At 50.9% G+C, this 22,625-nt stretch overlaps 1 protein-coding gene across 1 annotated transcript in view; it reads right to left on the reverse strand.

The window, feature by feature from the left end:
* ADCK1 (aarF domain containing kinase 1) overlaps positions 1 to 22,625 on the reverse strand; it is a 120,465-nt gene that overhangs the window by 55,336 nt on the left and 42,504 nt on the right. Inside the window, exon 4 of the mRNA XM_080809450.1 lies at positions 13,276 to 13,479. Within this exon, the coding sequence (XP_080665576.1) occupies positions 13,276 to 13,479 (204 nt within the window). The remainder of the gene's footprint in view (positions 1 to 13,275; positions 13,480 to 22,625) is intronic.

Consider the following 22,625-nt stretch of genomic DNA (forward strand, 5'->3'; position numbering starts at 1 on the left):
ACATCTAATGCTTCCTAGGGAAGGAGAAAACAATAAACAGGCAGTTCCTTGACCTGCAGGGGTTCCCCGTCCGTCTGTCCCACCTCCCACTTGGGAATGCTGGGAGAAGCCATAAACTGCTAGGACGGGAAACCTGGGGAAAGGCCCAGGGTTCCTTCCAGAGAGCAAGAGAACACCAGGGTTAGGACCTTGTAATCTGCAGTCAACCCTGGTTTTGCTCCCGACTCAACATCCTATCTCTGTGCAACCTCAGACACGTGTCTCAACCTCTCTGGCCTTGGCTTGGATGCTAGTACTGCCACACAGGGCAGCTCTGGGGATTACAGGGGGCACCGCTGCACCACACCTGCCACACCCATCCATCCCTTCAGATCTTTCCCCTGCTGCCTCCTGCAACATCAGCATTTGCGTCGGCTCCCGGGGGCTCTTTCTCCATCTGGAGAAATTCGCAGCCCTCAGGAGCTACTGTCTCTGTGAAGGTAGGAAGCTGGTGTATAAACACCCAACCTTCTCCCTTGGTCCTTGGGTGGGATGATTTTTTTTTTTTTAAGAATTTCTTTTTAAAGATTTTATTTACTTGACAGACAGAGATCACAAGAAGGCAGAGAGGTAGGCAGAGAGAGGAGGAAGCAGGCTCCCCAATGTGCAAAGAGCCCAATGCGGGGCTCAATCTCAGGACCCTGATATCATGACCTGAGCTGAAGGCAGACGCTTTCTGGGTTGGATGATTTTAAAGTGAGTGTTTGACACCAGTTCCCTGTGTCCCTATGGCGGGAGCCGGTTTAAGGCCCTTCTCTCCCTGAACCATGCTCCCACTTCTCTCCTGGCCGCCCCTGAGCTTCCCACAAAACCACTCCCACCAGAATCCTGTCCTTGGGGAGCCATCTTCTGGGAGTGCCCAGCCGGGATGAGCACCTCCCATGTGGTTACCATCCAGCTAAGGTGGGCGATTATGTTCCCTCTAAGATACTGCGGGACCCGGGACTCCAAATCATTGCTTCTGCTCCAGCCATCACCAGTAAAGAAAGACCATTCTCTGGCTCACCTAGACATGGGAAGAAGCCATCAGAGCCCCAGCAATCACACTTACCCTGCCCATGCTGCCCACCCCAGCCCTGAGCAGTCTGCAAGAAGAGACCCACCCCTCCCCTTACGGGAGGGAAGGCATGCCATGTGTTCATGCAAGGAGAAGATGAGGACCCCGCCCGCGGTCTTGGCAGTCCCAAGGGCAGAGGGTCAGCTGTCAGGGCCGCTCCTTCTAGAGCAGTGGCTGTGGCACTCCATCTCTGACTTTTTGCCTCCTGACCCACTGCCCAGCCAGGGACACTCACTCTGAGTGCCACTCTGAGTGCCAACACAGGCAGCGGTGAGAAAAGCTGCCCACGCCCCAGCTCCAGGAAACAGCACAAATAGGCTCAAAAGAAAGAGTTCACCTTGACCAGATGCAGAGGAAGGAAAGAGCCTCCTGGCATGGCTCCTGCCTTGCACCCCTCCAGGTGTCCTGCACTGTTAGCGGACTCTGCCCAAAAATCAGACACGGAGGCCGACGGGCGTGCGCGTGCACACACACACACGCACACACACACACGTGCATGCAAACACACATACAGACACTATCAGCTGATCAGACTGAACACAGTTCTAAGACCTGGGGCCCATGGTGACGCCCTAAAGCCTGCATATCAAGATCCAGTGCTACACACCTATCCCCACTGTCTCACCCTCCAGAAATCAGGCCATCCTCGGGGGCGGCAGCAGCACAGTGGGAGGGGTGAGGGCTCAGGCAACAGTGCTCAAAGCAGGAGCTCTGCCTCTTCTAGCTAGGAGACCGAGGCTGCTGCTTAACCTACCAGGGCCCCGGCTTCCTCATTTGGAAAACTGAACGGGTAAAATCTACCAACCTTGCCGAGTTATTGTAACCATTAGAAACAATATCTATAAAACATCCAGCCACTGTGTGTACTACCTGGCAAGTACCAAACAGAAGGCCTCATGCCATTATCATCTGCGGACATGAACATCTTTTAGGCCACGTTCTGCCCTAGTGCTTCCCACCCCACCCCACCTGTCACCTTGGGGTTTAAATGAGAGGGATGATGTCTTCTGACAGACCCCACCTCCTCCGGCCTCCGTGAGTGGCCAGGGACTGGATGGCGGTGTTTGTTTCCCAGGGCAACTATAACAAATCACTGCGAACAGGTCTTAAAACAACAGAAATGTATTGGCTCCCTGTTCTTGGGGCTAGCAGTCTGAAATCAAGGTGCTGGTGGGCCTGCGTGCCCTTTGCAGCCCCAGGGAGAAGCCTTCCTGGGTCTTCCTAACTCCCAGCAGCTGCCAGCGATCTTGGCATCTTCTCGGTTTGCAGCGGCATCCCATCTCTACTGCCGCCGTCACGTGGCCCCCTCACCAGTGGCCGGATGTAGGGCCCACCCCAATCCACTATCAACTTTAGTTACTGATTACAGCTGCAACTACCTCATTTCACGTTCTCAGGTTCTAGGAAGCCAGGAATGGGGTGGAGGAACGTGGGGGACACCATTTCACCCAGCACAACCCCTGACTTAGGCTCAGTTGGGCAGAGTCCTGATCCAGGATTTCATAAAAGGAAAGTGGAGTGTTTGGGATGGGAAGGAGGGGGAGGCCCTGCTGGGGGCAAACCGGGGAAGAGGTGAGACTGAGCGATGCCGAGGGCAGCAGTCCATACGGGAAACCAGCCGTGAATGAAGCCGGCCTGCAGGAAGAACATGAGAGACAGAGAGGAGTCCCCAAAAGCCCCACTCAGTCCCGTGCCTGCCCAAAGCATGGTCACAGGACACAATAAGTCAGCCCTCTTGCCTCAGCTGGTTCCCAGCAAAAGCGCTCATGCCCTCACCCAAGCCAGCTTGAACCGTGGCCCCCAAATATTCATATGTTGGTGTCCTAACCTCCAGGACCTGACCTTCGGAATGTTACCTTACTTGGAAACAGTGTCATTGCAGATGCAATTAGTTAAGATGAGGTCACCCTGGCATGGGGGGTGGGGGGCGCTAAGCCAATATGACAGTGTCCTTAAGAAAGGGGGCAACTTGGACACAGAAACAGACATGCACACAGGAAGTACAGCAGGTGAGCGTGAAAGCAGAGATCAGGGTGGCACTTCTACGGCCAAGAAAGGACAAAGACAGCCAGCAAACCACCCGAAGCTAGAGGGGAGGCTGGGAGCAGAGGCCCCCTCACCACCGCGGGTGCACCAGCCCCCCCCCACCCCCGGGCACCCGGGTCTCGGGCTCCTGCCCACCAGAACTGAGACAACAGATTTCTGTGGTTTGAGCTGCCGGTCCGTGTCACAGCAGCCCTCGCGATCTAACATAGCCCAGCCACAGGGCCCCACCACCCAGCCCCGCGCCTCTGCTCCTGGGTCCCATGGAGCCGCCGCACCGCCAGCCTCCAATGGCCTCGCGCTTTCGCTCCTTCCATCTTGCTCATCCTCCGAGGGCCACCTCCTCCAAGAACCCTCTTCTGAACTTCCCCCTGAACCTTTCCTGCACCAGCCCCACAGCTGAGTGCTTAATTGTTCTCTGTAATTACTTCCTCTGTGAATTGTTCTGTCTGCCCGGCTTGGGGAGGGAGGGCCGCGGCTTTGACACATTCTATATCCCCCACAGCGTTGGCACAGAGGTAAGTACCTATCGGCTGCTCAACAAATCTGTACTTTCAGAGGGAGCGACGCAGTGGTGGCCCCCAACCTTCCAGAGTCTGCGAATGGGGCTGCTGTCAGCTGAGGCACTTTCTCCAGCGAGCAGGCCCAACACAGCAGCTAAGCGGAGGGCTGGGTTTGGGCAAGACCCTACAGGTTAGAGCCTAACGGGGCAGGGTGGGAGGGTGGGTGTGGGGAGGGGACATAGCACAGCCTGGTCTGCGGATTGAAGGTGAACGGTGAGCACATGGGTATAATCATCTCAACCACCGGCAAGTGCGAGGGCTGGCTAAAGGATACAAAGAACATCCAGAATCCTCTCAGCATGAGGGATGAACTTAAGAAAATAGGGCTTCCTCAAAGCCCCCAGGAGGCCACAAAGTCCCATGGAGGGCGAAAGCCACTGGAGCCCTTCTGGGTTTCTTCGACAGCAAGACCAGCGTGTCTCTGAGTGTTGGCCTCACTCCAGGCAGCAAGCTCCCAGCCCTGAACAGGAGAATGAACACTGCATCGGAGTCAGGAGACCCGGGTTTGAGTCCTGCTTCCATCAACACCCAGTCGTGCCGCTCTGGGCCAGTGACTTCCCGCTCTGAGTCTCAGTTTCCTCGCCGATGAAACACAGGCCTTGGACAAGGCGATTTCTAAACCATCACAACTCAGGAGTACGTGATTCTCTTGGGGAACTTTTGTCTAAGGTGCCTGCCACTGAATGACGAAGGCCAAACAAGAAAAGCTGGTATCTGTCAACCCCCAGGAAGACCCAGGCACCAGGTGGGGTGCTGGATGTAATGAGGGTCCCAGTGTGCCTGCTTCATTTTGTCCTCACAAGAGCTCTGCACGTGACGACCGGAGCTAACAGCTGCCAGGATTCACTGCGCGCCCCAGATGGACCCTGCACTCGAGCCTCATCACGGCCCTATTAGTGTGGAGGTTCTGCCATCGTCCCTGTTTACAGATGAGGGGACTAAGGCTCAGAAACAACTAATGATGCGGTGAAAATCTGGTAGCATTTGGGATTCACGCAAGGCTCTCTTACTCCAAAGCCTATTATTAACCATTATGCCATACTACCTTGGAAATGACCCTCATGTTCTCTCCAGAAGATAGACCGCACCCTTGCCCTCAGCCCATAGTTGAGACAGCCCCAGACACACCCTCACACAGCCCTCCACAGGCTCCTACAGGAACACCCCAGGGGATTCTGGAAGCGAGACCCAGGCATGAGCAGAGCCGGCCACCCCAAGAACTCCAGGACCCATAACGCCATGCCATGACATCCTGTGTCAGTGTCTCCGTGCAGCTAACGACACATTAGTGAGCACCTCTGGTGTGCCAGGCACTGGGCAGTGCTCTGAGAGAACCCCAAAGAGAGTGGGAGGAGACCACCCACCCCAAGAGCACACACCGAGCATTGAAATGACCAGAGAGACGCAAGAGGGCAAACCAAGTGCTCTGATTCACGATCCAACCTGGTTGACAGGTCAGTGAAGGCTTCAAGGGGACAGAGGCACACAAAGTCGTTCTGCAATTCAATGCAACCACACTTACTAACACCTACTATGTGCAGAGCCCACACTAGGCCCCGTGGGAGGTTTGAGATGGAAAAGCAACCAATCTGAATGCAACAAGCAACGGCGTTAGAGCTGTGACAGGGACAGAAAGTGCCCAGGGGAAACACAAAAGAGCCACTAATACTGACAGGGGAGGGGAGGGGGGCCGGCACGTGAGGAGGACAAGGGTATGATTTCACTGGAAAACGTGCCTCAGTTTCCCATCTGTAAAATAAGTAACAGTAGGACTGATCTCAGAGGGTCTTAGTGAGAAGTAAGTTGATCCGCAGGAAACTTCTGAGACAGCATCTGACACCCAGCGACCATTCAGGCCGTGTGTCCACGCGTGTGGTGGTGGTGTTAGAGCTGGAGTTCAAAGGATGAGAAGGAGTCTGCTAAGTTCAGGAGGGGAAGTGAGAGGACAGGCCTTGGGGGTGCATGCAGTGAACCCCCCCGTGGGGCCAGAGTGTCTCTGTGTGAAGACTGGAGCAGGAAAGAGAGTGGGGAGCAGCTCTGACCTGCTCTCTGGGGGCCTCTGTTCCACAGGCACGGGAGGGACGTGGCCCAGGCTAGGTAAGGGCAACGTGGAAGCTGTGGGGCCACAGAACAAAGGTGCCCTGGAGATGGAGCACAGCCCCCAAGGAGGAGGCTTCTCGGGGCTGGGGCAGGGCAGCTGCTCAGGGAGGAGGCAGGGACCAGGAAGCCGGGGAAGAAGAGCCAGCGTCATGGCGGCCGCCTCAGTCTCTCCCAGTGACTAATAGCACACTATCCGTCCCGGATGACATTAATGCTTCCCGCCATCCATCTCCTACTCGTTAAATTACCATTTTATGGCCAAAATCTCTCTCCCATAATTGATAAAAATCTCCTTTTGATGTTCACTGTGATTGGGGGGAAAATGTTTTTTTATTCTTCATTATGTTTTTAATATAAATGTATTTTTTATTGAGAGCTGCTGGGAAGCCCGGACGAGGTGAGTCACTCTCCCTTGCCCCCCAGTCCTCCCCACACACAGCTTGGCGGCCACCAGCTCCTTCTGCTCCACTCCCAGAATGTTCACACGGCAGCCGTCTCGGGGAACCAGAAGCCAGAACAAAGGTTGTGCTGAAGACCGAGGGAAGCAAATCTAGAAAGAGCTGAAGCCTTCCAGGTGGTCCTGAGCTCCAGAGCTCGGAGCAGCTGGGGTGGTGAAGGGTGAGCTGGCCTCAGCCAGGCCCCTGCCCGTGCGCAAGGACAGGGGCAAGAGCTCCAGGGGGCAGGGACACCCAGGGGCTGGCACAGCACTGGGCAGAGAGGTTCACTCAGTTAATGCAAGGAAGTAAGGGCAGGGAGAAGCTGGAACAACAATAGAAAGAAGGCAGCAAGGAATACAAGACAAAGGCATGTGTCACCGGGGAGGGGAAGTTTTCTGCAGCCACAGGTCCCCCAGGTAAAACTGGCTCCTCCAGCCCCTCTGCCCCAACCGTGTCCCTTGCCCCAGTCCAATCCAGAGCATGTCTGTCCCCACATACGTCCAGATCCAGCTCCTGCAAAGCAAGGGAGGCCAAGTCCTGCTGCCATCCTGCAAGGAGGAGGGCTGGGTCCTGAACACAGTACAGTCACCAACGCGTGACCCTGGGCACCCGTGGCTAACCTCAACCCCTTGTCTGGGGAGTCAGCTCTAGGCACCAATAGCACAAAGCAGATGCTGCTGATAGCCTCAGGACACGGCTATGGTTGACACGGCCAGGCTGAGCTGCCAGTACCACCCCCACCAAGGTGGGGGTCACAGGTAGGACTTAAGAAGCCCAGGGGACAGGCTCCCAAGGCAGTGGAGGGGAGGGGCTTGACCAACAGATGGAATGCTGGGTACTGATCAGGGAAGAGAAAGGAGGATTCTACTAGCAAAGCAGTATCAGGACAGAGAGCCACACAAGCTCTCAGAGAACCTGGTTGAGGATCCAACCCTGCCATTTACAGGTCTCTCCAAATCTGGGTTCCTCACACATATAAAGCATCCAGCATAACTCCGGGAGGGCAGCTAACATTTGTGGGCCATATGCTCTTTGCCTACAGGCTCCACGTGCTCCACGTCTGTTAATTCATTTAACCCCCCAGTCAGGCTGTGTGGCATGTGCTGTCAGTATCCCCATTTTACAGGTGAGGAAAATGAGAGATGGAGAAGATAAGTAACACACCCAAGGTCACACAGCCAATACACTGGCAAGCACTTTACCTCCTACTCTCAATAGGAAACTCAGCTGTCGGGACCAAAGGTACAGATGTGCAGTCCTGACTGAGGGCCACGGGGGACCTGCATGGATAATGTTATGTGTCAACTTTGCAGATCCATGGTGCCCGGACACTTGGTCAGACTTTATTCTAATGTCTCTGTAAGGATCTTTTTGAATAAGATTTATGTTTAAGTCAGTAGACTTTGGTGGGGGGGCCTGGGTGGCTCAGTTGGTAAGCATCCAATTCTTGGTTTTGGCTCAGGTCATGATCTCATGGGTCTCAACAGCAAGCCCTGCATGGGGCTCTGCGCTCAGCAGGGAAACTGCCTGAAGATTTTTCTCTCTGCCCCTCCCCCCACTCACGTGCACGCGTACTCTCTCCCTACAAAATAAATATATAAGTCCTTTTTAAAAAATCAGTAGACTTTGAGTAAAGCAGACTGTCCTCTGTAACATGGGTGGGCCTCATCCAATCAGTTGAAGGCCTGAATAGAGCAAGACTGACCTCCTGGAGCAACAGGGAACTCTGCCAGCAGACCGCCTTTAGACTCAAACTGCAATTTCCACTCTTCCTGGATCTCCAGCCAGATGCCTCCCCACTCACATCAAAGATGCAAGACTTATCAGCCTCCACAACTGCATTAGTCAATTCCTTAAACCAATCAATTTCTCTACTTATTACACACACACACACACACACACACACACACACCCCCTATTGGCTCTGTTTCTCTGGAGAACCCTGACTAATAGAAGAAGGAAATCCAGCCCTGGCAGAGGTGCCACCTGCAGGAAGGGGTGCCCAGAGGGGGTGCCTTTCCCTGCTTGTCACACAGCTCTCCACGTACCAGCAGAGGTCTTGCGTGAAATGACAAGGATCAACCCAGAGTTTGCCATCCTCTATCCATGGCGAGCCCCAAGGCCTCAACGGAAGCCACTGCTCCAGTCTCTGTCCAGGGTCTGCACTGCCCCCACTTGTTGCCCCCCCACCACCAGAAAGCCCTCACAAGGGCCAGGCATTCTCCTGCCTCACCTCCCTGCCTTCTACTTCTGCTCCTGCCGGTCTCTTGCCAAGAGTGTCTTCTCTCTGCCACCCCCGCCAAGCTTAATAAATGACAGAGGTTCCTGGGAGAAGAGCTTCTTCATCTCTTTCTTTTTGCTTATACCTTGAGGAAAGCAAGATAAGAATGTCACCTCCACCTGTACCTGTAGATTCGTAAGAAGCCACAAGGTGCGCATTCTCCCACCTGATGCACAGTGGTTCCTTTCCATGTTCCAGTGGACCCCCTGGCCAGATGGTCCATCAAGAACACGGACCTCCTGTGACACACAGCATGTGTCCCTGGGTGCTATGGGAAGTTATAGAACAAGTTCAAGTCTAGATCCCCACCTTGTGGGAGCTCAGGGGTAAGAGAATGCTAAATCAAATTTCAAAGGGGCGCCTGGGTGGCATAATAGGTTGAGCATCTGACTCTTGGTTTCAGCTCAGGTCGTGATCTCAGGGTCTTGAGATCAGGCCCCATACTGGGCTCCATGTTCAGTGTGGAGTCTGCTCGAGATTCTCTCTCCTTCTGCCCCTCCTCACTGTATATGCACACACACCCTCTCTCTAAAATAAATAAATAAATATTTTTTAAAAGAGTCAGAAATTAATAAAATACTGCAGTTTAAAAAAAAAAAAAAACACCAGGGCACCTGGGTGGCTCAGTCATTAGGCATCTGCCTTCAGCTCGAGTCATGATCCCGGTGTCCTGGGATCGAGCCCCACATCTGGCTCCCTGCTCCGTGGGAAGCCTGCTTCTCCCTCTCCTGCTTCCCCTGCTTGTATTCCCTCTCTCCCTGTCTCTGTCAAATAAATGAATAAAATCTTTAAATAAGTAAGTAAATAAATAAATAAAAACACCAACATGTTTCAGAGTACACAAGCCAAACCCCAACCCCCAAGACCAGTACAAGCAGTGCCCCTTAACAAAGGTATTTCTGTGCATCACTCTGGCAGCTGATCTCATTTCCTTCAGTTTTTCCTACAACTTTAGAGCTGGAAAGAACCTTAATGTGATTCAAGTATATTCCAAAACAAAAACAAAACTGGATCATTTATTGAAATATATTGTAATGAGATCAGATGTGTGTGTGTGTGTGTGCGTGTGTTAAGGAGGAGGTGGGAGAAGGGATGTGAGCATGTCCACAACCATGGATAACTGTAGCAGTGCCGCTGACAATTCTCTCATGTCTTCCTAAGTCCTACTATAACTCCTCTCTCCAAGCTCTCCACCTACCTCAAACCTCCCACCTTCCCTTTTCCCCACCTGGAAAAGACGACCTCATCTCCCACCTTGCTAAGAAAATCTGGTCCCATTCCATCCTCCTTTGGTTGTTGGGTCCCTCTCCAAGTTCTCCTCTCCCTTAGGCTCACGTTATGAAAAAAGACATTCAAGGCCCTTCACAGTGGGACCTCACCACAAGCTTTGCAATCTCAGCTCCACTGTTCACTATCATGAACCACATACGCTAGTCAATAGGACTATTCACCATGCAATCTCTGTGCTTTATGCTCTCCAGTGCCTGTACGCTTGCTTAGTCCATCTCATCCACCAGAAGTCCCCTCCTCCAACCTCTACTTCCTCCAATCCCAGCCATCCTTGAGAGCCTGGGTCAGATGCCACCTGCTCCAGTCTCAATCCACCCAAATGTAACCTCTCTCTCCTATAAACCACTCAGCATTTACATGGCCAGCTACTACAGAGACGTGTACCTCCCAATGACCCCAGACTACAAGGGCTGGAATGAGGTCTTACCCATCCTAGGCTGCACCCAAAGCTTCCAGCACTGCCCCTTCCTCACTAAATACCAGCTACTTGGACAACAAAGAGAGAAAAGGAATGGAAAATGAAGGAACGGGTATCAAAACACAGAACTACAGGCTGATCATACCTGTAGGGGGCCTCTGAGGACTCTTGGCCCAGAAGAGGAATGTGTAAGGATGGGTTGGTGGTCGGAACCCTGCCATGTTCTCCAGCAGGGAGCCAAGAACTGCTGGGGACCAAGGTGGTCCATAGCCTCATGGCTTAGGTCTGTGTGTTCCCCATTCAGGGAGCAAAGGTGTCAGCCTGAGCTCCTTCCATGGCATGAGCCATGACCAGGAGAAGAAAGAACTCAAGTCTCAGCCACCTGTCAGGGCTCCCCTCTGCTGGATGGAAAGGGCCAAGTCTTCAGAATCCTCCCCGGATGCTCAAGCTCCGGTGCCATCTGCTGGCTATGGGAAGCACTGCACCCAACTGTCCTGTCCCAAGGGCAGTTAGGGGACCAAGGTGGAGACAATTCCCAACCCTCTCCAGACCCAGGTCCCTTTAGAGTCACCAGAAATGACCCCACCTCCTAGAGTTCAGGCTTCTAACTGCTTCCCAGAACCTGTCCTTCAGGACTTCAACCTAGCATTTAAAATAAAAGGAACAACAACAACAACAAAAAGCAAGTTTCCTTCTGGTAATACTAGCTGAGAAACTTCCAAGACACATACGTACAGACACAGAAAACAGATTTCCAAAGTCAACCACAGAAAGACGATTATCATATGATCTCTCTGATATGAGGAATTCGAGAGGCAGGGCGGGGGGTTGTGGGGGGTAAGGAAGGAAAAATTGAAACAAGATGGGATCGGGAGGGAGACAAACCATAAGAGATTCTTAATCTCACAAAACAAACTGAGGGTTGCTGGGGGGAGGCGGGTAGGGAGAGGGTGGTTGGGTTATGGACATTGGGGAGGGTATGTGCTATGGTGAGTGCTGTGAAATGTGTAAGCCTGACGATTCACAGACCTGTACCCCTGGGGCTAATAATATATTATATGTTAATAAAAATAATTTAAAAAAGAAAAAAGAAAGAAAACAGATTTCCAAATTACTTCTGCCAGAGAGAAGCTCTGTTACATAGGAGACAAAGCACTGGCCTGGTAATCAGAAGATCCAAGGCCTCGTCCTGTCAGTCACACCCTTCTCCCTTAGCTCCGTGGCCCCACCCCCACCCCCAACCCCACACAGCGCTATGCCAGGACAGTGCCCCTTTACTCGCTCCCCCTCCCACGGACTGGCTGCTGTGCAGGGATTTGCAAGGATTCAGAGCCACATGTAGATCATGGAGTTCAGCAGAGATGCAAGCTCACTCTCATCTCCCACACTCTGCCGGGGACACCCCCCGGGGCCAGCCCCATCTGCCTGGGACAGGGACTGGCGTGAGGACAGTAGCAGCCCTGTAAGGCCTCTGCTGGTGGGAAGGTTCCTCAAGAGGCATAGATGCAATCAACCAGTGCAGCCCCAACACACCAGCCTCGAGCTCTCTCTGGCCACCCTCCCTGCTCTTTCGGTCTGAGATTTAGGGGCAGCTACGCAGACTTTGATCTCTAGGGGCCTTTGAAGCCCATCCAAGAACTTGAACCCAGCCAGCAGGTGGTGATACATGAAAGCCTCAGTTTCCTGTAACCACATTCCTGAAACCAGGGATGAAACAGCTTTCCACGGAGGGTCCCAGGGCAGGCATGGAGCCCACCATCAGTGGGATCTGCTCAGACCTCTTCCTGGCAGGGCAAGCTGCTCCCCATCAGTGTCATGGGAGAGGCGGGAGGAGGAGGGAAGTGCAAAGTGAGTGACTTTCCCCGCCCTCACACCCCCACATCCACCTACCCTGCTTCCCACACAGCCCCTTTCCCCTCCCTCCACCCACAGACTGAGAAAGTGTGTCACCAGGGAACAAATGCCATCTTCCCCAAGGGAGGAGGAGGAGGCAGGGGGAGAGGAAAGATTTCAATTGTGCGCCTATGGGGGCCCCCCGGTAAGAAACCAGAGGCTGCCGAGCTTCACAGCTGTGAAGGACACCCCCTCAGAACCGTGACCTTGACATTAGCCTCCTTTCTCCGAGGGCTTGACACACCTGAGGGGCAGGAGCCACAGGTCACCATGCTCAGGACCAGGGGGACTTAGAGAAGAGGACCCGAATATCCAGATGAAATCTTTTGACCCCAAACATCCTTTGGCCAGCTGGGTGTGCCCACCATGGGGCTGACACCCCAAACTTCTCATCTCTCTTCACCCTGATTTACAGGGGGCCACTGACCTGCTCTCGCCTCCTCCTCTGGCTCTCCACAGACAAGCCGGCCTCCAAGGGTTAATCTGCTGCCTTCCTTCCCTTGCAGCCGCCCCCACTGAGCTGCCACACGCCAGCAATGATGCACTTCACACTGTTATTACAGTGATTTATTTAGTTTTAATTTGGGGGTGAATCTCGTGCTAGAGGAAGCAGGAGGCCAACGGTCTTGGCAAGAAGCAAAGCCACGCACAGGCCTGTGCCACGCCGATCCTGTCCCCTCCACCGGCGTCCCTCCGTCCTAACCCTGCTCCTCCTGGCCTGGGGCCTTGCTCCTGACTCCAGCCCTAAACTGGGAGGTTATCTCCTCCGCCTAAGCCCTTATCCCTCACTGCAAAATGGGGTAAATAACAGTACCTGCCTCCTACGTCTGCCACGAGGACGAGGACGAGGTGAGCTACTGCAGGGAACGCAGTACAGCTGTTCTCACGCAGTAAACCCTCAATAACAGACAGATGTTATTAGGGTTGAGCCCTGTGAATCACATTACTTGGTAGAACAAAAGCAATCACCTATCAACTATTTCAGAAGGTTCGAGTCATCTTTTTCATGAAGGGCCACGGAGGCGCCTTGTAACCCCTTTGATTTCGCTCCTGAGAGTTGCCGGGAAGTACATTTCTGCTACGGGGCGGAGCCCCAGCCCCCAGCAGCGAGAGCACAGCAGCCCAGACCCCAGCCCTCCTGGGCCCGCAGCTACCTCCTTGCCCAGGTCCTCTCGGATGACCTGGCGGACCTCATGCATGCTGCTCTGAGGGGCCTGGCTGTGAAGCACCTTCAGGGTGCTGGTGTACTCCTCCGGAAGCAGGTAGTCCAAGGCTCCCAGGTGCTGGCCCACCTTGATGAAAGTGCCCCGGTTGGCACAGCAGAGCTCGCAGAGACGCCTGGCAGAACGGAGGTGTACCTGCAGGGAGAGAGGCCGGGGCCGGAGAGGTGTGAGTGCCCACTGTCCACTGGACATCGGTCCCTCCTCCGGCCCCCTCTGCTGGAAAGCCCTGATTCACTCCCCAGAGTGAGTGAGCAAGTGCGCACGCGCACACACACACACACACACACACACACACACACACCCGCTTCACTCGCCTCCTGCCTCAATGCTCTCCTTCAGCCTCAGCACCCAGGGCAGTCAATCCCAGCCTCAGCCTGAGGCTGGCCGCCCGCTCCCACGCTTCTGGTCGTCTTCCCATCGAAACTCACCTGGCCCAGGAACCAGAGCATTCGTTCAAGGCTTTTCACCAAATCTACTAATGATTCAGTTGAGGGCGCACGGAGTTAAGTGTACGTGCCACCCAAGCCTCAGACACACGAACAACACTATCTGCTTGGAGGTCTACAGTTTCTAAAACACGGTCGTTTGTATCATTTCTTTGAATCCCTACAGCAGCTCAGGGAGCCAGGTACTGGTATCTTTAAAAAACCCAGATGTTGTGCTTATGAAGAAATGCTAATAGAGGTCAAAGGAAGGTCTAGAAAATGCTCCAAACCTAGGGCTCTTTTAACTCAGCAAACTTCTGCAGGGATCTCCTCTTAACTGGAAGAAGTCTTACTGGGAAATGTCAGGTGCATGGAGCACACAGCTGGGCCGGTCGCCTAGGACGGGGCAGGCTGCCTGATGCCCTCTGTCCTTCCAGAGCTAGGGGGTGGCCCCCTTAGGCTCTAGGCTGTGTATCCCTCCATTCTCACTCCAGCTCACTGGAGGGTCTTGGAACTGGGAGGGCCCATTCTTCCTGGCGCTACAGCTTCTGCTGCAGGATGGGGCCACAGGCACAGACAGAAGGGAGCCCAGTGCCCTGTGGGAAGCTCTTCACCCCCAAAAAAATCAACCAAGAGGGGGTAAACCCCTAGATGGACTTGCACTCTCTTGAGTGTCACAAAAGACGCCAACACAAGCACCTACTGGAGGCAATAAACCACCTGAAGAGTTCAGTGACTTCCGGCAACAACGATGGAAGAAACAGTTAAAGATCTCCTACAATGAATTGCCAGGTGAGCCACACAGAAAACTGTTACTTCAGAAATTAAAATACCACCACAGCCCTCAACAGCCTTGTCCCAGCAGCCAGGGAGCCCATCTGCCCCGCCCGGCCACAGCAGACTGGATGCCCCGGCCTCCAGCCCTGGGAGCTGTCCTGAGGTCCCCCCCCACCCCCCCCGGCATCCACTATAGGCTCTGCTGGACACCACCACCTCACGCCCCAGTGCGCTCTCAGGAGGCCCCATATGCACATGGCTCCTTCCCCCGGGGCAGAGTCCTCCAGCCTGGATGTGGGTACCTGGTTCAAGCCGGGCCATGGAGAGCCTTTTTACCCCAAGAGGAGGACATGGGGAGAACGAAATTAATCCTAAGAAATGAAGGGAGAGAGCATGTTCTTAGATGGGTCAAAGGATTGTGGGAAAGGGGTAGATTCTCTTTAAGACTTTGCAGCTGGGGACTCAGGGGACCAGTGGCAGATGGCGGGAAATCAGCGCTACGGCCGGCCAAGGCCATTCTCAAGCCCTGGCTTTGAGGAAGCGAGAAAGAGGGCAAACGTGATCAAACACAGAACTGGGCATTTCCTCACAGAGCAAAGGCCAGGTTGGTACGAACAAATGACTTTTTAGAGCTCAAATAATCATTGCCCAAATTCCAGCCCAGAAGAGGAGAGGCCATAGTCACTGGCAGAGTAAGAGGCAACAGACAGGCATCTACAACCCGTAAGTCCTGAGACACAGAGCAACGGCTGCCACGTCCAGCCGGACAGTCCGGGCCGGGCTGCACGGGCACCAGTGGCTCTCTCCCCCAGGGAGGCACGCTCAGCCGCCACACCAGAGCTGCGCTGGAGTCAAGGCCACGCGGAAACAGAGGACCGGAAGGTGGGGTGAGGACACGCCCCACTTTCCCCTCCCTGCCCAGGAAAGTCCTCAGCCACTGTGTATTGACTGGGACTTCCAGCAGGTTCCGTGCCCCCAGCACAGGGGAAGCCGTGACCCAGCCACCCGCACACGGAGAATGACTCCCAATACCAGGATCACACCGAGACCCACAGCAGCTCAGGTACAGGGAACCAGGGGGCTGGAATCAGAGGCCAGGCTCAGCTCGGAAGAGGGCAAGTGGGTGTGTGCTGCTGGGCCCATAGCCTCCAAGCTCCAAATTCACCCCTCTCCGCCCTGCACTGTGACCTCAGGGCTGCACCCTGTCCTTTCTCCTTCGTCAGATGGCTTCTTACTTGGCTTTGTCAACACTGAGGCCACAGCAGGGTAAGGAGGCTCTCTTCCCGGTGCCAGTGTGGCCTTTTAGCTCAGCAGCCAGCAGGCCAGTGGTTCCGGGGTGCTCCCTGCAGTGGCCCTCCCAGACCGGCCCACCCTCACTAAATTCCCCACTACCGGGCGGGCTCCTGTGATGGACTGACTCCAGCCCACGCTCTCCAGCAAGTGTTCTGACCGGCCAGCAGCCTGCTCCCATGGACCGCGCCTTCCACTGGGAGTCTCCTCACCACAGCACAGACCTCCACCTCAGCCTTGCCAGAGGGAGACCCTCGGCTGAGTTCTGCCCTTGCTCACTACCCCTGCGCCCCAGACGGGGTGGGTGCTTTATGTGCGTGCTACTTCTCCATCCATAGAATCTTCTTTTATTCCTTTTAGGAGTTAACGACCTTCTACTTTCACCAGTTAATAATCTTTTCTATTAGGTTTTCCCCACTTGAACCCTCTAACACCGTTGGTGGGAACGCGAACTGGTGCAGCCGCTATTGAAAACAGTATGGCAGTTCCTCAAGTTATAAATAGAGCTGCCCTGCGATCCAGCAATCACACCAGTAGGTATTTACCCAAAGCATGCAAAAATACTAATTCAGACGGATACATGCATCCTGGTGTTTAATAGCAGCAGCATCTACGCTAGCCAAATTATGGAAAGAGTCCAAGTGCCATTGACTGATGAATGAATAAAGAAGATGTGATACATATATGAATATATATATATATTCGCGTGTGTGTGTATATATATATATACAATATTCATATATATACATACACATGAATATTACTCAGCCACAAAAGAGAACAAAATCTTGCCATTTGCCACAACATGGATGGAGCTAGAGAGTATTACGCTAAGCAAAATAAGTAAGTCAGTCAGAGAAAGACAAATACCATATGATCTCACTCGTATGTGGAATTTAAGAAACAAAACAAATGAGCAAAGGGGAAAAAGAGAGAGAGAGAGGCAAGCCAAGAAACACTCTTAACTACAGAGAACTGACGGGGTGCTAGTGGAGGGATGGGAGAAACAGGGGACCGGGATTAAGGAGCACACCTGCCGTGATGAGCACCGGAAGACGGACGGGAGTGTTAAGTCCCTGTATTGTACACCTAACTCCAATATTACACTCTATGTGAACAAACTGGAATTGAAATAAAAACTTTAATAAATAGTCAATCAAGAAATAAAAGACTGGGGGCGCCTGGGTGGCTCAGTGGGTTAAAGCCTCTGCCTTAGGCTCAGGTCATGATCCCAGGGTTCTGGGATCGAGCCCCGCATCAGGCTCTCTGCTCCATGGGGAGGCTGCTTCCTCCTCTCTCTCTCTCTGCCTGCCTCTCTGCCTACTTGTGATCTCTGTCAAATAAATAAATAAAATCTTTAAAAAAAAAAAAAAAGAAAGAAAAGACTGGGTTCCATTCTAAATGTTTTAATACAGTGTGCGTTCTGCAGTTTACTTACACGATAATCAGCATGAAATAAGATCTCAGAAATTAAACAAATAAAATGGTTTCCCCCATCAGATTACTGGCGTGACTGGTCCCTGCTGGATACACAGGATTGGCCCCTGAAATCCAATTTTAATAAATTAGGATAAAAAGAAGGGACTTCAGATCAAGAGGACAATACAGCAGCTCGTGTCTGCGAGCTTAAGACCAGCTCTACTGTTTTCCTTAGACTCAATTCACATCTGTTTGTTTCTGCTGCCGGCAGCCCTCAGGACGCACCAGCCTAGAGGATGTTAGTGGAAAAATTAAAAAAAAAAAAAAGAAGAAGAAGAAGAAGAGAAAGCAAGCATCAGCCCCCTGACCCTCACCAGCAGCTAGAGCCAGCCCTACGTGGGGTCTCTTGGCACAAAGTGATGGTCACCTTCAAGACAATGTGTGGACAATATGGGGAGCCCTCTCTGCTCACAGAAGCCCAGGAAAGCTGGTCGAGGACCAACTCACCGGCCACTTGGTACATCAGCCATAGGGGCACGGACCGTGTGTGTCCCCTGCACGCTCTGTGTACCTCAGGGCAAGCTGTGCATACGCCATTAACGTAGATGGATGACGACTCTGGGTTACACACTCACAAAACCACCACCCATGAAGCTGAGTCAGCATCTACGGCAAATGGCACCCACATTTCAACTAAAGAAGCCCCAAAGTCACCTTCAACCAGCTTCTTTATAAATTCTCTCTCTCTCTCCCTCTCTCTCTCTCTCTCTCTCTCTCACACACACACACACACACACACACACAGAGGTGAGGGATACTGTCACTCACCAAAAACCAGTAAATGTTTTAAGACCAAATGACACAAATGCTGAACAGAGTAGGACCTCTGATCTCCAGGATCCCTTTTCAGCTCCTGCTCCAAGGGCTTCACTGTTCTTTGGAAGCAGAAGACAGGTCCCACCATTCACGTCCTTAATCTGATACCCTAAGGGGCTGCACCTGCTGGTGGCAGGGACTATCCACAAGATTTCATAGTTCTCTCCATGCCCAGAGATCTTTCCCCCAACAAGGAGTCTGCTTGATGAAAAGGCAAAGCTTCTGGAACCTCAGGACCTCAGCATTCCCCTGAATCTAGTCCTGTATGCTACACATCTTCAGGCATTGCACCTACACAGGCCCCAGGAAGGACACGCAGGCAGGTGAAAGTTAGTGGTACCAGTTGTCCAGCAGAGACTTCTACAGTGATGGAAATATTCTGCATCTGCCCTGCCCAATAACATAGCAGCCACCAGCTACCAGTGGCTCCTGGATGCTTGAAATGTGGTTGGTGTGACAGAGGAACTGAGTTCTTCATTTTATTTAATTTTAAATAATTTAAATTTAAATCATCACATGTGGCTAGTGGCTACCATATTGGACAGCTCAGGCTTATAAATCAGTAACTATAATAAATAATCATTTATGTAGTGCCCTGTTTTTGTTTTGTTTTGTTTTAATTTATTTGACAGAGAGAGATCAGAAGCAGGCAGAGAGGCAGGCAGAGAGAAAGAGGAGGAAGCAGGCTCCCCGCTGAGCAGAGCCCAATACGGGACCCAATCCCAGGACCCCAAGATCATGACCCGAGCCAAAGGCAGAGGCTTAACCCACTGAGCCACCCAGGCGCCCTGTAGTGCCCTGTTTTAAGTACTATGCCTGGGCTACAATAAAAGCTAAAATATAAGTGGTTGTTACTGTTTTTAAGTCTGCCTAATATCTCTGTAAAACAGATCTTAATATGTGTCTTTAAAGATGACAAAATAATCTCAAAGAGGTTCGGTGACATTCCCAAGGTCCCAGCATCAGCAACGGTGAGATGTTGGTGTGTTTAACCACATGCCAGGGGCCAGGCATGAACTGAATTTCTCTATGTACGCACACTGTGGGGACACAAGCATTGTGGGGATGGTCTCCCTGGGCAAGGGGCTTATTATAATCCAGACCGAGGGGTAGACGCGCACCCTTGAGCTGGAATCACCAATGGCAGGCGATAAAGGCAGCCAGGTATGACATGGGCTGGAGAGAGCACCTGCCTGGTGCCGGGTGGCCACGGAAGCTGGATCAAGTGTATACAATTTGGAAGGCCAATGAAAGCCATAGTCAGTCTTGAATACAACAAGAGTCATAAAACATAATGATCAACAGCATTGGCTTTGGAATCAAAAAGTCCTGGGTTCAAATCCTACTTTGCTAATTACTTGTCATAAAACCTTGCACAAGTTCATTCACTTTAGGGCTTCATTTTCCTCATCAGTAAAAGGAAGAGAACAGTGGAAACTGTCACTGGGAGGATCCCATGAATCAAGCATAAACAAGAGTTCAGCATGGGATTCAACACACAGTCAGCTCTCAATATATCAGTCAAAAAAGATGGCAGGTGGGGGGAGCCAATGTTCCTAGAAAAATGAAATTTAATAAAAAAAGAACATTCCAAGGCCCATCCACTCTCTATACTTTGTTCAGACTCACAAGTCTGGACCACAATCTAATAGAAACAATAACTAATCTCATGCTCTGTCATCTAAATGGCATACCACCCATGCATAAGAAATGCAAATAGCAATAGAGCGTTGTTCTACTAAATACACTGACCTTACGATCTCTGCCCCAAAGGCCCGCCTACTGCTTCTACTACCCCAACACCGACCACCCATCTGCTCACTGACCCAAGTGCCGCCTTTACCAAGCACCTGGTGTCACTGGCTGGCTGGGCGTGTGGCTGCAGCAGTCCCCACTACAGAGGCCTGACGTTCCCCCTTCTATCCCTGCCAAAACAGGGTAGGAACAGCTGGTGTGGTCTCCCTGCCCCTCCTCCAACTGCATTTTCAGTCCCAGCTCAATAACTTGCCTTATGATTATCTCATTACCAATAACCTTGCTGTAATGAGTTTTAATCTGCCTCGTATTAATTAAAAGCATTGTTATTAGCCAGCTTGGTTTGGGGCTTGAGAAGGGGGCAGTGAATAGCTAATAAGATCAACTCAGTGCTGATTAATTATTGATTGGGAGGGATAGAGCAAAGGCCCAAAGAGGGCAATTCCTGACTCATGTCTAAATACCCAGAAGCAGGAGCTTTGGCCTCCAAACTCAGCAGAAAGGTACCAAAGTCAGGCTGAATCAATAAGGCTCCCCATCAGAACTGGACCATAATCTCCAATGGGGTTTAGGGGTGTTTGTGACACAAAGAGGAAAGAGACAGACACACATTACCAACCCCACATGATACAGGAAAAAAGAGAGAGACAATGAAAGAGAAAGTGAGAGATAGACCTCAAAACAAAGATTTTTGATTAATTCTTCTAGTCAAAAAATCAAGACCCAAAGGAAATGTAATGAAATAAAAACAGTGGCATTTCTAGGCTGTGAGACCACAAGAGTATTTTTTCCTTCTCCATAGCTTTTTTCAATATTTTCCAAATTTCTTAAAGCTCACATGTATTATGTCAGTAATGGGGAAGAAATTTTTTTAACATCCCTCTTTCAATATCTTCTACAAACATACAAGTCCAGCTGATTTTTTTTCAGATTTACAAAATAATGGTTGTTAAGGGACTGGCAGCAAAGGACAGTGATTCCTGAGCAATGAGAAACAAACAAGGTGAACCCTGTGATTGTCCCAGTTTACTGCATCAAGATTTCCAGGCCGTCAGGAAAGGGAATCCAGGAAGTGCCGGGAGAAATCCCTGAGTTGAGGAGATGGAGCTGGAAGTCAAAAGACCGAAACAACTAGGCTCACAGGACACAGTACTGTGAGCGGAGAGGGCTATACAAAGAAGGAGCAATGAAGATGTCTGGAGGAACCATCTCACATATTCAGTTCACATATGAGAAAACCATTTGAGTCCAGAGAAAGAACAACCCAAAAAGACAAGAGTTAACAGCACTCAGTGCTCACATAGGACCTTTTCCACCAGCCAGACTGGAGAATCTTGTAATTCTTGAGGCACTTGTTATAATACCCAGAAGGGGCTAGCCTCAGTAATGAGGAATATCCTAAACTAAATACTGCTCCATTCCCATCCAACAAATATTAAAAGAAAGGTCTGAAAAAGAATGAAATTGTTTCTGAATATTATATGTGCCAAAACAAAGCTTAAAAGTATTTATAATAATACAAAAATATCTACCGTACAAAAAGATAAAAGTGTACTGTTTGGCACCTGATAAGAAATTACTAGGTATGCAAAGAAGCGGAATAATATGTCACAAAATGAGAGGAAAACTAATCAATCAAAACCAACTCGGAACTAAAAATAATAATAATAAAATATAATTTTTAAAAACCAAGAAATGAAATCCATATTAGAATTAGTACAGAAGAACATTAAGACCATCATTATATGGGCACCTGGGTGGCTCAGTGGGTTAAAGCCTCTGCCTTCAGCTCAGGTCATGGTCTCAGAGTCCTGGGATCAAGTCCCGCATCGGGCTCTCTGCTCAGCAGGGAGCCTGCTTCTGCCTCTCTCTCTGCCTGCCTCTCTGCCTACTTGTGATCTTTCTCTGTCAAATAAATAAATAAAATCTTTTTAAAAAACCATCATTATAACTGCACTTCATATGTTCAAAAGTTAAGCAGAAACAAGAACAATATTTTTTTTAAAAAGAGAGTGAGGTCCAAATGAAAATTCTTGAGATGAAACTATAATGTGAAATATAAAAAAATACACTGGATGGGATTAATGGCAGATTTGACAATGTAGAAGAAAAGATTAGTGAACTTGAAGACCAGCAATAGAAACTATTCCAAATGAAATACACAAAGAAAAAAAAATTTTTTTAATGGAAAGAGATCAGTGATCTGTGTGACAAATTCAAGCAACCTAGTAAACATGTAGTTGGAATCTCCAAAGGAATGGAGATAGGAGAGGGTAGAGAAAAAATATGTAAAGAAATAATGGCTGAAAATTTTTCAAATATGATTGAAATGATTTTAAAATTGATTGAATTTTCAAATATGATTTTTTTAAAAACTATAAATGATCCAAGAATCTCAAAAAGCCCCAAGCATAAGAAACATGAAGGAAACTGCATAATTAAGTTATTCAAAATCAGTAATAAAGAGGAAAATCTTACAAGCATCCAGAGAAAAAATATACATCATGGAGAGAGGAACAAAGATAAGAATGACAACAGATTTCTCACTGGCAACAACACAAGCAGAAGTTAATAGAGCAATGAGTAGAGCACTGAAAGAAAATTCTACACCCAGGAAAAACACCTTTCAAAGGACACCTGGGTGGCTCAGTCGGTTAACTTTCTGCCTTCAGCTCAGGTCATGATCCCAGGTTCCTGGAATCAAGCCCCACACTAGGATCTCTGCTCGGTGGGAAGCCT

This window comes from Martes martes, assembly GCF_963455335.1.
Source record: "Martes martes genome assembly, chromosome: 7".
In the NCBI taxonomy this organism is placed as follows: domain Eukaryota; kingdom Metazoa; phylum Chordata; class Mammalia; order Carnivora; family Mustelidae; genus Martes; species Martes martes.